The sequence below is a fragment of the Buceros rhinoceros genome, unplaced genomic scaffold (assembly GCF_000710305.1).
Source record: "Buceros rhinoceros silvestris isolate BGI_N320 unplaced genomic scaffold, ASM71030v1 scaffold13860, whole genome shotgun sequence".
Taxonomy (NCBI): domain Eukaryota; kingdom Metazoa; phylum Chordata; class Aves; order Bucerotiformes; family Bucerotidae; genus Buceros; species Buceros rhinoceros.
The window spans coordinates 16,703-32,785 of record NW_010391382.1 but is presented as its reverse complement, the minus strand read 5'-3'; the positions used below and the strand labels follow the sequence as shown (position 1 = coordinate 32,785).

Genomic DNA, 16,083 nt, shown 5'->3' with positions numbered 1-16,083 from the left:
CATTAATGAACAAACGATTTTTGCAGTTTTAAATAATAAATGTATTCTTTAAAATTGCCATCTGTCCATGGACAATTCACAAACAAGACAAAAACTGATGAAAAATTAGCCACAGATTCAGAGGAACAGTAACAACAATAGAAAAGAATTTAAGGTATAGCATAAAGCTCTGATAGGAGAAGTGCCGTGTATAGAAAAGTCCTGCTTAACTGCTACCCAAATACCTGATTATGTTTTAACATGGCTCATCTCAGACAAACAACAGAAGCAAATGGTGGACCCAATTGGCCCTATTCCTTCTCTGCAGCTCTTTATGGAAGACTTGAGTGTTGCAATACTCCTTGGAGCTGCTTAAGGACAAGTCAGCAGCCTCCCAAGAAGATGCAAAAACTACCATGGCAGAAGATTTTGGATGACATTCAGTAAGGCTGCCTGCAGATCAGAAGCACAGGGACCCAGCATCTTGAGGGTGTCACCTGAGAGAGGCAGCTGGTTCTCAGCTTCTGGCTCTGCCAAGTTCACCCAGCTCCTTGGGTCCTGCTAAGCTCTACCTTAATTTGTGAAAGAACACTGTAATACTGAACATCATCTGTGAAAGATTATGAACCCTTGCCATAAGAAAGCTGTTCTGAGGTCTGTTAATATTTAAGTAATGGTTTCATTTTTTGAGCTTTTATCTAATTCCTCTTTGGATGATGAAAACACCACCTTATTTTCACACTGACAGTTAAAAAAACCTATTCTTTTTCTGTGCATAGCAATAGTCAAAACCAGAAACAATCTTACATTTTTGTACCTATTTTTTCATAACTAAAACCACTAAAACTGTATACTCCATGCCAGCCTAGATAGGTATATATACTCCCAGTAATATGACAAAAAAATCCATGGCAAATAACAATGCAATGCGATAAATTATACATAACATAGACCATCATATGATCATTCTGCTTCTTAAGCTACCTTTCCACAGACAAAAATCAGACTCGGGACCTTGCTGAGAACTCCTAGTCCCCCAAGCTCCATAATGGAGGCAGACACAGAACCCAGCTATAGACACCGGTATATTAATTTCAACATTTCCTTCCCAAAACCTAAGTTACAAACTGATGCTCACCTTAATGACTGCTAAATTTGAGCAGTCATTGAAATGTGTGAAGGACATTTCTACAACCAAGAGAAATGTAAAGCATCAGTTTCACGACAGCTGAAAGAATAGTGCTCTTAATCGTTCACCTAGGCACTATGCCATGGCAACCTTTATTTTCTCCAACTCCTACACTTTCAGCTCTTATCGTTAAAAAAAATCTTTAATTTTACTAAGCTGCCCTACTAACCTCTATTTTTTTTGGTAAGTACTACAGTCATTTCATACACTGCCATCGAGTTTATCAATGCAGCTAGCAATACATAAGCTTGCCCTTTGCAAATTGCACAATAGGGTGAATAAAGTGGGTAACATGATTGTTTAAGAGCGCAGAACACTGTGTTTGTTGTCTTGGACATACTTTCCAACATCGAATTATATATAATTTTGCAAGGGTAAATAGAAATGCCAGAGCTTTGTCACTTGACCATGTAAAATACTTTTTTTCAGTGTTGTTATATAATGAACTTCTGTAATTGAAACAAGACCCTGAACACAAAACAAATGGTTGGTATTAATTCATACCTCATCATGCTGTCAACAGTTAACCATGTGACTAATATTACATGTAGCTTGAAGAAAGAAAATCTATTTTTTTGCCTCTGCTGACTTAATCTGGGTTATTATATGTTCATTGTTGATCCATCTAGAAAACAAAAATGTACGAAGTGTCTTGCCATCCAAAACAGAAGAACCAGAAAAGTTTTTCAGTCTTCATTTTCATAACACATTTATCTTCCTTTGCATTTTCACTGCCTTTAAAAATACACTGTCTGAAATATTTACATTGCATAATTGACATCAGCCTATAAGTTATGCCGTACTATTTTACCACCGAGTAACTTTTGACAGAAATCATATGTATTGCTTATTTTGAAATACGATCTTTAATAATAAGCTCCATGAATATTGTTTTCTATTACTGATCTTGCCACAGTAAAATTCAAAGAGGGCATGAAAGGTGTTGAAAGGGCCTATCAGTTGACAGCCACGAGATTTAACTGCAGAGTGCTCTCTAACACCACCTCTAAACTGCTTACACTGTTTTTTGCAGGTGCCTTTAGTCCTTAGGATTTTTATATTCTTACATGTTGAGCTAGTTGCTGCTTGACTTGGGAAAGCAAGCACTGACATACCAATCACACTGTGCGCGTGCAAGCTCCCAGCCATCGTCTGGTGCCTCCACTGTGTGTGTGTACTGACACACCAATTTGACTCACCACACCCTTACTACAATACTGTAACTGGTGACCTTAACCTCACCAGAGTCGGAAACTCTTCCAGAACTTTAAGCAATTATTGATGTTTACATTGGTGACCTTTTGCCATACGCCAGATTCCACTCTCTTTTTGGAAACTGTGACTGAGAACAAATAAATGTAACAGTTCATAGAGTCAGAATGCTTTGCCTTGTCAGGGACCTTCAAAGGTCATCTAGTCCGACCTGCCCTGCAGTGAGCACAGACATCTTCATGTTGCTCAGAACCCCATCCAACCTGACCTTGTCAAAACTTGTTGGAAAAAAAACTTGAAAACCTGAAATCTGATAGTAAAAATTGAAGAGTTTTCAGCTATTGATAAAGAAAAGGTCTTTTTTTTTTCCCCTACTTCATAGCAGGCTCAAAAAATCCCTTTCTTTTTTCACACTTGTAAGAATTTACATAAAGATTTGCAAAACAGGAAGGTCTGAACTCTTAAAAACCTTGAAGAGATGGAGAATGGGCGGGAAAAACACACAATTTTGACATGAATCATCATTTTCTCAGTGACAGACTCAGAGTCTCCAGAGCTTTAACAAGAAAGGAACAGTTATCTTTGATAAAGAACAAACTTCAAGAAGACTTCATTGTCTCTTGCCAGCAAAGGTATCCCTGAGTTGAGGCTTTGGAAGACTGCAGTTACGACACGTGCTGTGGTATAAATAACAAGTGGCATTGTTTTACTTCATCAAATCTGAGCTCTTGGAAGTTTGTGTATTTAATTCAAAAGCCAAAAGATTGGCCAGTTTCTCCTTATCCTGTTCATTCCACCCTTTTATTGATTTCAAGGAAGCTCTTCAAAGCAAGGTTTTCTTTGCAAATAGCAAGACTTTCCAGCGTCTAAAACAAAAACCCAAGAAATCTCATCAGATCAAAAGCTGAGAAGGTTTTGCTAGTTTGTACCACAGCTGTTTCTACAATACGCTGCAAAACAAAGTGATGGCTTTACATTTCTAAGCAAAATGGTCTGCAGATCTTCACAGAATTCACAAATGCCAGTGTCTTTAATAAATCATTAAAATTCAGCAGTCAGAATAATTCATTAAAAATTTTAAGATCATGACTGTTTTTCACCACCTTTCTGCATCATATAAGGTGGCCACAACAGACAGATTTATGAGTGCGTGGCTGTAACTTTGCACTGAAGAGAGGGAAAGAAAAAAAAAACAGAAATTAGTGTCCAAAGCCATAAGCGTATTCAGTCCCTTTTCTGTAATTATCAAATACAGATTCCATTTCCATAGCCAGGTATTGTATAAAATGTCCTTCCCCCTCCTATCTAGTAAAGGAGAGAAATTGTAACTACATTAAGTAACCATATTTCAGCCTCTCCATCTATCAGGAGGAAAGCAATTATGCCTGATGTGTATTCTTGCCTGATGTGGAATCCTGTTCTCTGAATTCAAACTAACCGCTTTATTTGCATTCATCAGGACATACTCTTATCTACACAATATAAACCAAAGCTAATATATTTCAAACAACAGTAATGGAGATTCCCTAGCAACGCAGTTCCTCTTAAAGGTATTATACTCTCATTCAGGTGAAAGCTGTGCCCCGGCATTAACTTCACAGCAACTTTGTGGCTAGAACAGCTGATCCCAAGCAGCGGATGAACATACACATCTTCAGCACAGCCCTGAATCTGGAACCTGGTGAGATTTTATAAACTGTAGGGTTCTTTCCAGTTTTCTAAATAATAGTTGACATTAGTAATTTTTCATTGCAGAAATAATACCGTCAGCCATCAGCATGATGGCAACATAACTGCTCAAATATGACATGCTTTTCCTCTGCTTTACTTGCTCGCCCTAACTAATTTCTAAACTGCTTTTCTTTGCTTTTTAAAAGAAAAGTATGAGTCACAGAAAGAAAATAGGTTCTTGAGGGTAATTAGTACCAGTCTAGTTTTTCCACTGCTGCCATGACCTCTAGGATTTTGTAGAAAGATTTTTTAATACAAAATCACTGTAATTTTTTTTATATTTGAAGAGGTGAAAGAAATACAGATAGAAAGGATGAAATATCAGCATTATCTGCATTTCACTGAGAGCTTAAAAAAAAAAAAGCAGCAACTGTATGGAAAGCCCAAAGAAAGACCACACTACTAAAGTAGAAAATGCCAGCATCTACCATAGCAGTTTTTCTGTACTCCACCAAACACTAAATGGTAAATAAATTACAGTGACATGAGGCCATATAAAGTGCAGATTTCTTCAACCTTCCTTCATAGAGATGCTAAACTGACAAAGATTATTTTCTTCTACCAAATCTGGACTGATGAAACTGGGAGGGGTTACATCAGGCTAAATAAGGAATTTTGGTTCCCTTCCACAGTAATCTTTGGGGAAAAAAAGATAATTACTCTTCAGACACATACAGAACATTATTCAAAAACACTTCAGAAGATAATCTGGAGAGCAAGAAACAATACAGCGAGCTTTTCTTGTGCAAGCTTATTCCTAGGTATGACTTCGTCCAAGATAAGGCATAACCAATGAACTAGTTTGTCTACCAGGATATAAACCCTAACACAAATACAGCCACACACCCCTATGCGGCACAGCTGGGGAAGAGTGGGAGTCCCTTTAACCAGTACTATTCTGGATCTAAAATCACCTGTGTACCAGCTAGTCAAAGGTTCAGCTCTGGTCTGAAGCAGCAAAACCAGTTTGTTTTTCGCGTGAGAAAATCACATGCAAATATCCAGTATTGAGGTTTTTCTGATAATGCTGGGAAAAAGAGCCAAAGTTGTCCGCTTTCTAATTGTGAGACATGTTACTGTGGGAACAAATTAGCACAGAAATCAGTGCCTCACCTTAGCTGCAAAACAAACCCAGTGGTTTGTCTGAGCTTCCACAGTACACCTCTCTTCTACAGATGTTTTGATATTAGCAGCTGGATGCAATCACCCATCAGCATCTGGATCAGACTTCCTGCAGCAGTCAATGGGGAAGATGAAAAAACGTACTCAACTGACCAAGAAAATGACTCAGTTTGGAGTGCTCCTATGTACACACTCAGCCAGCCCAAGTTATCAGTTCCAAGCTGCAAGAACTGAGGGCATATGATTTAATCTTGGGTGGTATGTGTTTCTTCTACAGTTTTTCCCATTGATCATCATGCCACCTGGCTTTCTTTTCTTTAACATTTTACTATGCTTCTTTGAAAACTAGGCGCTTTCATGACTTGTTTAGTTTCGTTCAGCCAAATTGTAGCAGGCAAAACTCCCATTGACTTTAAAACTGAGCAACAGCTTCAGGATTATTTTTCCAGAAGATTAGATCAAATTTGGCTCTAGTCATTGACATCTTTTTTCTTTAGTTCCTTTTTCAAATCTTCAACATCTGTACAGAACATGGGTGGACCCCTTCGTCATTTTCCATGGGATTGAAGCCTATTGCTTCTGTTTACAGGATTAATTTTTGATGTAAAGGGTTCTGGGAAAACTACACTGAAGTTGAACAGAAAATGAAATGCGTGGAGACAGTCTTTGGACTGTGCTTACAGTAAACCAGGGAATTCCATTTGATACATACATGCAATGATATACATACATTGCTTCAGACGTACAGTTAAAGGCAAATTTTTCCTTCTCCTATTCTGCTAAGGACTCAGATTTAAAACTTTAGAAAAATCAGAATTGTAATATCTTCCAGCTGCCATAGAGCAGTGCCACACAGCCACTGCCTCACAGCAAATTCAGGGCTCTCCGGGCTGTGAAGACAGGCTTGATGAGGCAAAAAGAAATGTTGGGACTGCAGGAAGAAGTCTGTCACAATCAATTATTTTGCAGAAACAGAGAAGCCACGTCTTCTCGTTACACCGTTCTGCTAGAACTCTGCTAGAAACACAAATCGCTATTTCACCCTCGGCCTCTCAATTCACAGCTATTCCCTGGCTGGCAGAGAATGATTAGCTGGGAGCCCCCAGGGTAGCAGGTACGTGACTTCATACACTTGTGAGAGGACTGTGGCAACAGTAGTATTAGCTTGAAGTAACCGAACACCTGGCACTGAAATAGATGACACCTGACTAGATCAAAGAAACAATCAAAACCTACATTTCTCAATTTCAGTCCAAGAGCAAATAAATGTTACTGAGGCTAGCCTGTCCCCTCAGGAAATGTTTAATGGACTCAAACCACTGGAAATTCCATATATCAACACTATCTTTTGGATATTGCATTATCAACTGCTATTTCATTTACTGATTCAGCTAAAGAAAAGCACTCTGTAGTCTATAGTAGGATCTGTGAGAAATTTGGGGACGTGCTCCTTGGGCAACTCCAAGCTGGCATGCCTACGTGGAGACTCAGTTTAAGAGAGGAGACGTGTTAGGATACAACTGAGTAACTGTGCAGTAAAAGACATGTATAAAACATGTAGGCATCCATTTCTCTTTGGTGACAGGAATGTCTTTGAAGGAAGATCACTTTCTGGGCTCATTTGTTATCACTGCCCCTAATGACATCAGAGTGAGATTGATCAGCTCTACTCAGAGACATAAAGATGCTCTGCACTGTATTTTTCCCTGTCCAGAAGCATGCAGCATCCTGCCCTTGTTTTGATTTCCTGATACACTTGCCTGAGTGATGGCAATAAGGTTGCATTCTTTAGTGGCATCTGATGCCCAGTGCCCCAGACACACAATGGGCTTCTTCTGCCTAAAACAAGATCCTTCTGGCAGCTGACTAAATTAAGCATCAGCTTTTAATTTTTCAAAGACAGGAGATGGTCTATGACTAAGTATCTACATCATGGGCAACTTCACTCCTCCAGCAGTGACCCCTTGATTTATTTTTCTGTACTCTTACAGCCTATAAGAATTTTTTATTGCAGAAAAGCTCAAACAAGCCCAAATCAAAGATAAGGAGATCCGCATATTTCTAAACAGAGAAGGTGCTTGGTGGTACAACAACAAAAGAAGTACATGACTACCAGAGATAAATGCTGTTAGCCCTATTGCTACTACTGAAAATACTCTATTTCCAAATGTAATGATGTGATAAAATCAGGAAAGCTGACTGGATTGTGCTACAGTATAGTTCAAATCGGACAGGGTTTTTTTAACTGTTGTTTTTGAATGGAGTTACTGGATGCCCTTTTAATAAAAAATAGTATAACTCTTCGTCTATAAGGGATGCAACACATGATTAACCAAAAACAAAGATTGAAGTTAATCTAACAAGACTTGATAGCATATACTAAGTAGAAGTTTCTAATTAATCAGAGCTCTTTATATGTGTCTCTTTGCTACACACTGGTACTAAAGCTTTCTGCATTGACATACCATATAGATCTGTATTTCCTTACCTCTGTAGTGTTTGTTCTCACAGCAACCAACCTGAAATGCCTGGATTCCTGGATTACAAAATGTTTCTTTACGGGTTTCTCAAATTAATCTTTTGGAACCCTTGTGTGAGCAGATACCACATGCTTCCTTGTAATTGCTGTATGTCGTTTATATCAAACTTTGTTTAAAACATTCTGATTTTAAAAATCCATGAAAAATCATGTTAGTCCTTAAATTAATAATAAATGTAACTAGAAAACTAATGATAAACAAGTAATTGCCACTCATGGAGGGCAGCTACAAAAGTTTTAGCCCAATAACTTAATCAGCAAAATTAAGCAGACGATTTTTGCTTCAGTATGCAAATAGTATAGTAAATGGTGAAAAAGGAAAGAAGATGTTGGTGTAGTTACACAGTCTGATTTGGATCACTTACAAATGTGGATTTACTTAAATCATACGCATTTTAACAGTGGTGAATGCAAGATGATAGATTCAGAAACAAATAATGTATGTCTCACAAGTCACTCTGAAAGGGACTTAAAATCATGCTTTTAGAGCATGACCTCCTGGAATTACTAGGTAGCTAGGAGTGTTAATGCAATACACAAGTGTTTTGGCAGAAGAAAAATGTGGAATACCTAATCGGATCAGGGGAAAAAATACGGAGTCTGTACGTAATACTACGCAAACTACTGCTGGATAAAATGTTCAGTTCTAGACTGGAATCCACTCTCCAAAAGAAAAGCTGCCAAAACTTGCAAAGGGTTCAAGAAGTCTGAAATACATGCATTATCATGACAGTCTTTACAAGTTTGATCTTAATTTATTAAAAGAGATAAAAGTGATTCAGAGGTGACTTAAATGTGACTTGCTTGTATTTAATTGGATAAAAAGGATTTCTGACACAGAAGGAACTTTACTGTATCAGTAAATATGTAAGAAGGTATAATCACTGGGAACTGGAGTCAGGCAAACTGGTGAGAAATACAATACATTTTCCATTGACTCTGAACAGCAAATCCTTTGGAACAATCTGTCTACAGATATAAAGGATTGAGAGTCATCAATATCCTTCAAATGAAGAGTTGGTGCCTTCCCATCAGATACTTACTCTTACAGGGGTTTTTTAGTGGCTACTGGGCAGACTGCATGGCCTGTATTACTCAACAGCGCAGTCCAGATGGCCATAGCCATTTCTCTGGCCTCAGGATTACCCAAATGCTAGTAAATACACTCAGAAACATTTGGAAAATGGGGATGCAGAAGCGAGAGGAGATACCAGTGCTTGGGAGCAGGCCAAAAGCTTAATGGCCTGCTGAGAACCAGCATGAGCACATTTCAATCCCATATTTTCACAGGGCCTACGGCTGGGAAAGACACAGAAATTTGTTTAGAGACTGTTTATTCTAGCTAAATTGTTTCCAGGATCTAGTTTGAATTATTTAGAAAACCCTTTTATTAGCTAAGAACAGAAAATAATCTATGCAACTACAATAAGCAACATTTTCTCAGGTTCATGTAAGACATCTGTAGGTATTCCCGTCTTCATCTGTCCTCTTGTTTAGGAAATTAGTCATACCTGGTCTATCAACTAGAGTCTCATTCTAATCAGACCAGGATTTATCACACAGAGCACAGTGAAAAAAATCTGACTGTTAATAAGGACCTCAGGTTTGTGGAGAGTAGTAGATTTTACATATGTAGCTGCTGTTGCTGAATATTAAGAATATAATACAGAAAGATAACATGTACATTATTTTATATGTGTTATATTACATATATAATACAGGAATATATGTTAGTGTGTACCTCTATATATAAAAGTAACAGAAATATTACACATTAAGAATAAAAAACTCCTGCCATTTCCAGTTTTATGGTGAACAAGAAGTCTATCTGCTTTTGTTAACTCCCCACATAGCTTTCATCCACACTTCAGACTCTGCTTGTTTGCTTGCCAGGTAGCATAATTTCCTTTCATTTAAACCCGTCAGCCACATTTTCATCTTCAGGGCTCCCTCTGAATAGACTAAAAGCACCAGCAAAACTGTGAACAGCTTATCTCCTCCCCTTATATCAGTGAATGTCTCCAGCTGTTTTTTAAAGGTTTTACTATTCTTGTAAAGGTATTTCTAGGTATTCTTCATATTTCAGTGTCCAAGCACAAACCATTGAGACCCACAGTGTCTAAATGACTTAAAATTTTTAAAAATTCTACTTGGATCCTTCATCATATTTAATCTTTCAAATACCTTTGGACAATCTTACCCAGAGTATTTGTATCCTAATTTCTCAGGACAATACTAAAACTAATAAACTTTCTCCTGATAGTGTTTCTGTGAAACTTTCCAGTTTATATGTGATTGTTACACATTTCCAGCAAGATCAAAATGAGCTGTGGAGGATAAAATTCTTATATTAATTTCCAGTACTAGCTGCTACACAAGATCCGTATCTGTTTTAAATCACTCAAAAAGTCTGCTTGTGAAAGAACACAAGTTTGTTAAGAATAAAGTTCATAAAAAGGTAATGGAGGTGTCAGAAAATCTTACAGCAAATTGAAGTCATTGAAATCTCTCTCACTACTGCTTGGCCAAACAGTGAAGCGATGCAGATAATTGCTCTGTACAATCCCATAACCAAGGACAGCCATTTACCATGAAGAGTCAAAAATCCTCCATAAAACAGAGAGTTTAGAAATTAAGATGATTTCCATAAATAATTAGATTTTGATATGACACAAAGCCAAAGTTTGCAAGATGTCTGTAACTGAAAAGTGCTGTGCAGAAATTACTGTATGAAGAAAGTTTCCTTTATATAAAACTCAGTTTTAAACCCACTACCTGATCCATGTTGACTAATTTTTGCTGCTAGAGGCTAAATATAAAAATCAGGGTAAATAATACTATCAGGTTTATAGACCTGAATTTTAAGTGACTATGCCTAGAAATAACATTTTGTCATTAATTTGTCAGAATACTCCAAATAAATAAGTGTTTCAGTCCCATCCATCAAGGCTCCTCCAAGGAGCTAAAGGAAATTAGCCTACATACTTCTTATATAAAGCATGACGTCAAATCTCACTGTTCTTCAAGGAGTGAAATTCTAAAAGGTAGATGTAAATGTGCTGTGTCTTCAGTGCAATGAACCCTTAAGATAACTTTGTAATCAGATGGATAATGCTTGATTAATACTTGACTCAGGAAATAAATTTCAAAACAAATTCCTCCCTCTACTCTCTCCTAAGCTAGAACTTGAAATATAAAAGATAGAAAACTGTATATTATGTAAAAACGTAAAAGATTTTTCACTGGAAGACACTGGGATTCTTCTTCTGGTACTGCATATGGGTAAAACCCAGCAAAGCCTCAGACTGACCGATTTCTTCAGACAAAACAGTCTCCACAGACAGGCAGGAATTCCCTTGTACAGGGAACGAAAGTGACACCAAAGGGGAAGTACAATTGGAAAGGATAAAAGCAAGGTGGATTCTTAACTCTATTTGAAAAATCAGGAGAACTCGGAGACTTCAGTCTCCTCCCAACCTTGAAAAAACCTTGCACCAAAATTTTTAAACCCTTGAAGAAATTTTAGCACAAGGTTTGCAAAAAGCTGCCTGCTTCTTCACCTGCACTAACAAAGGCAGAGTCTAATATTTTGCCTCCTGTAGCCCCATTAGATGAGGATGCTTATCAATATCAACAAGATATTAGGAAAGAACTCAGTGTTGTGATTATAATACAACCACAACAAAAATCAAAAGGTGCAAAATTACAGTTCTTCCTTCAAAATAAGTAAAACAACTTGTACCTAGATCAGTTGCAAAATTAAAATTATTGTCCCATAAGACAGAGAGATTTGTTAACTCAATTTAGCAATACCTGCATTGCAAGAATTTTCTTTTCCTTTGTATATGCACATTTCTTTGTCAGATTTGAATGCAATTTCTCACAGCTGGATAAGAAGGGCTTACCTCCTCTTGCTCTTCCCCAACAGTAGGAGAGCGCTACATGAATGCATCTTTCACTCCAGTGCCATGAGTTTTAAGAATCTATCTTTTAAAAGCTTGCAAGGTTGTAAAGTCATCTAGTCTGCATCTAAAGTCTGCAAATAAAAGTGCTAAAAAGGAATAGCTTCTAAATGGTTAATATTGTAATAATTGTAATATGTCACATTATGAAACTTGATCAACAGGTAGGACACCTCAACATGGATGTCATGGTAAGCGAGACTTGGGGAACAGCTGCAGCACAGCAGAGGAGTCCAACATTTCATTATCTATCACGTCTATTGGTGCTCAGCTAGTTAAAGTCTTGCATATGGTGACTGCAAAATCTTGCATCACATTAAGTGATACTAAATAGGAGACAAGACCAAGATAACATGAGCCAAGAACAAATCTGGGACTAAATGATGCTGTAACAGATGTGGCGACAGCTAGCTTGTTGTGTGGCTACCCTGCCAGCCCCCAAAACAGTACCAGTGCAGGTTTCAAATCCAGGAAGATGTTCTGTTTCAGGATGGCTTGCACCACACCAGAGCTAATTCACTTGAGTCTCATTTTCTGGAGTGCTGAACACCTGCAGCTTCCTCTGATTTCAGTTGATATAGAGGGTACTCAGTGCTTCCGAAAACCAAGCATTATGCATGAGCAGACATGCTCTGAAGAAGCAGATGCTCCCCAAAGCCAAAAAATGACACCAATTACACAAGCCCCGTGAGTTTCCCTCAGGGCAGGGTTTGAATTGTGCAGCTTTGTAAAAGAGATGTTTAGATACCTCCAGCAACTACAGAACATGGAAAGAGGTAAGGAAATAAATACACCACCCTCACTACTGCCAGTCTTGCAGTATTCCAGTTATTCAAACGGAATGGGTGGTGCTCTCTCTCCACACTATGTGACAGGCAAAGAAACAAGCAGCAGCAGTTTCAATAGGACAAATCATTCTACATTTGGACAAGATGATTTCACACATGAGATGGATTTTTGAAACTGTATCTTAGGAAATGTTCCTGTCATCTTACTCAAAAAAAAGAAATCAGATGAGAAAAAAAATAGTGTTATTCTACAGGGCATTGCTTTAGTAGTTTTACAGAAAAAAGAATTATTTAGGTAACATTTGCCTAAAATGCATAGAAATAGAGACGAAACATAAACATAGCTGTCGGAGTTAAAAGCAATAGCAGCTCGTATTGATTAGCCCACTGGCCAGTTTGTATTTAAGTGCCGTATTGTGTGCACTCTGAGTTCAGAGCTGGGTCTCTGTGTGCATATGGCCATATCGCAGGGTCGTAAGAGCCACAGTTTAGCCCTCTGTAACTGGCCACCAAATACAGGAGGATTTCAATTTATTTGGAACACAAACATTCTGCATGCAATAGGGATGAAAGCATTACAGTATTCTTGATATTTGAGGTGATCCTTCTTTTAAAGGACAAACACCATTATAAGGTGAGAAGTATCAAAACCAGAATAACTCTTACATGATAAATTCTGTCAAGTTGCACCATTTTTTGGAGTCCACTTTCTTCATCATCTCTTCAAAGGATCTTCCACAGGCAGGCAACTTTTCTAACATGAGAGATTCGTTGCAGAGATTAGTCCGTTGACATGCACCTAGGTAAAATCAGAAAGCACCTTAAATCTCAAACATTGAAATAGAAGCAGCACAAACACATCACTCGCAGACTCCTTCACATAATTCCACGTGCCACTTACATTGTTATAAACCTAACATTCAACTCTCTAAACAACTGTAGAAAATAGATAAAACGTAACTTAGAAAAATGTATTTAAAAATAACCTGAGTATAAAACACTATAGGTTAGCACATACAGTATCATCTTTTACACCTAGCATAGAGGAACCTACCATTCACTTTTCTAATCCTACTTAGCTTCTACCCATACTAACTTACTAATGCAAATTTGCATTTTTAGTTAAAAGCAAAGTGGAGTTACTGATCATACTTCATGTGAATATGTCATACTTCAGTGAAGAAAGCACTTCTCAAGCTTACAGAGATTAATCTCGTTCAACTAACTGTCTGTAAATGTACTTCAACATCAGAAACATTTGCATATTTTATCAGCTTGAATTCCTACAGTCACAATTAAGCTTTTTTAGTACATCCACTAAAGGAAATATCTACCATTATCAGACGTTGATGTTACAGCATACAGTTACTTGCAAAGAAAGTTAACCTTGACTTGAGCAAGCCTATATCTTTTGCAATACCACAATATTTAGACTCAAAGTCCAAAGTTCTTCGCATCCAGTCCCACCTGCACTGGAATACAAAAATAGTATTTTGATATTTCTTATAAAATTAAAATTCTGATAAAAATTTATTCAGAATAACTAAAGCATTTGGTTTTAATAAAGCTGAAACATTTTGTTTTAAGTAGTTAAAGATGTCTTGCTTTACCTTTGTAATTGCCGCTATTTTGATTGTTCTTCTAGATATAAAATTTATTTTGCAGAGCATTCAAAATTACCTCTAAATATATGTCAACATAATTAATACAAATTCCAAAATGCCTAAATTAAATTCATCAGAAAAAAACCCAGCGTGATTTCTTCTCTTGACAGCAGCACAAATCTGAGAGAGCATTTATTTGAACAAAACTGCAACCCTAACAAACCTGTGCATCAGGCAACCCTCCCGAGAATTTTGGGGAAACAGCTTTCTTTAAGAATAAAGGAAGTCTAAGTAGAATCAGATCTTGCACCTTTTTCTTCTGAACTGACATTTTGACAGAGACTCTGTTTACACCAGAGAGAGGAGGTATTTCTTTTCCTTCTATTAGTTACTTTGAGAGCAAGATCCCAGCACTGCCAAAAAGAGATGGTGGTTCTAATTTTGTGTGGTGACAGCCAAATGCTACCCAGTGAAGTGAGGTCTAAGGCATGCAAGCCTTCACTTGATGAGAATTCAAGGCCAGCCCTCACTCTCAACAGGGCTAAGGCAAGATGACTGGTTTCAGGCTTCACATCACACATTAAGTGTCTCGCCCACAAAGGAGATGGCTCCTTTGGAGCCTGGGCAGAAGCATCTTGCAATTTAACTCTATCACAGCCAACTTCTTAGCTAGGGAAGTCACTGACTCACTGCTACCATGTGCTAAAGGAGATAACCATCACATCTGACCAAAGTAATATTTTGTAAGAGCAACAGGCCCATAACTGGACAGCCTGTGCTGCACTCAAGACCCTAAGCCTACTGTTTCATGCAGACCACAAACCTCTCCAGGCATATGGCTGACTCACAGGGATCTGACCCTTCCTCCTTCATCACGTCTGTCAGAGCTCTTAGAGCTGACACTAAGCCATCATCCATGTTTGAAGAAAAATCAGAACTACAGTTCATCGCCAGTGACGGAAATGGTGAAGTGACAAAAAAGGGGCAGCATAGTTTTGTCCTTGGGAAGTTAACTTGATAGCATGGACCCTGCCTGTTTAAGAGGTCCTGCCAATTCAACTGGCAGTTGCAGCAGTTATGAGTTACACTTTCCACAGCTAGATCTGCAGATGAGTGCTAAAGCTGGGCAGAATTCAAAACCAGATATGAAAATTGCATAGCTGGCAACATAAATCCCGCGTTGATGCTTTGACAGAAGTTAAGCAAAGCTGCCTTCCCTGGCAAAGTATTCTAAAACTGCCGGCTATCACTTGATTTATAACCCCGTAAACCCAATAGAACACAATTTTCTCTTACATTACGTCTTGGGCACTGACAGCCCCTTCCCAGCAAGGTGCTTAAATGGATTTTCCACAGCCTCGGTGGTTTTGGTTTGCTCTCTTTAGAACTTCAATATTTTGCAGGATTATAGAAAAACCTCTGATAGCATCATTTGACAGGATCAATCTGATGACACAAGAGTTTCTGTCTAAATCCCTGGCAAAAGATGTTCAAAATTACGAATAATTCTACAAATTTACCATCACTATTGAGACTGAGCTTTATTACAACACTAGGACACTCTCTGTTCATACAGCCAATGGACAAGAGCTGGTTGACTAATTTAAATGAGACTGGATGGAAGCGCTTCTCAATTGGCCACCAGTAATAGAACAGAAACAGAAGTTTGCATGTAAAAAGTAAAGCTCACCTGTAAATCCAAGCGTCATTAGACCATTAACTAGTGGGGAGAAAAAAAAAAAAAGAGTTATATACCTCCATACTATTACACAAAAGAATTAGTGCAGATATAAGCAAACCTGGGAATAATTTAGGTTTCAACAGAATACTCAAAATGTTCACTTGAACATTAGTTTCAGTTTTATTAAGGAGTTTGCCTAAAAGGAAAAATTAACATTAAGAGAACATTATGTTTTTTAAATTCCTTTTTATCTATCCTTTAGATGGCTGAGTCAGA

The 16,083-nt window shown here is 37.8% G+C and overlaps 1 protein-coding gene across 1 annotated transcript in view; it reads right to left on the bottom strand.

Moving 5' to 3' along the window:
• RAMP3 (receptor (G protein-coupled) activity modifying protein 3) overlaps positions 1–15,835 on the bottom strand; it is a 34,135-nt gene extending 18,300 nt beyond the window's left edge. Inside the window, exons 1-2 of the mRNA XM_010141550.1 lie at positions 15,817–15,835; positions 13,189–13,321 (exon numbers count right to left, since the gene is read on the bottom strand). Coding sequence (XP_010139852.1) covers positions 13,189–13,321; positions 15,817–15,835 — 152 coding nt within the window. The remainder of the gene's footprint in view (positions 1–13,188; positions 13,322–15,816) is intronic.
• Positions 15,836–16,083: the final 248 nt, after the last annotated feature.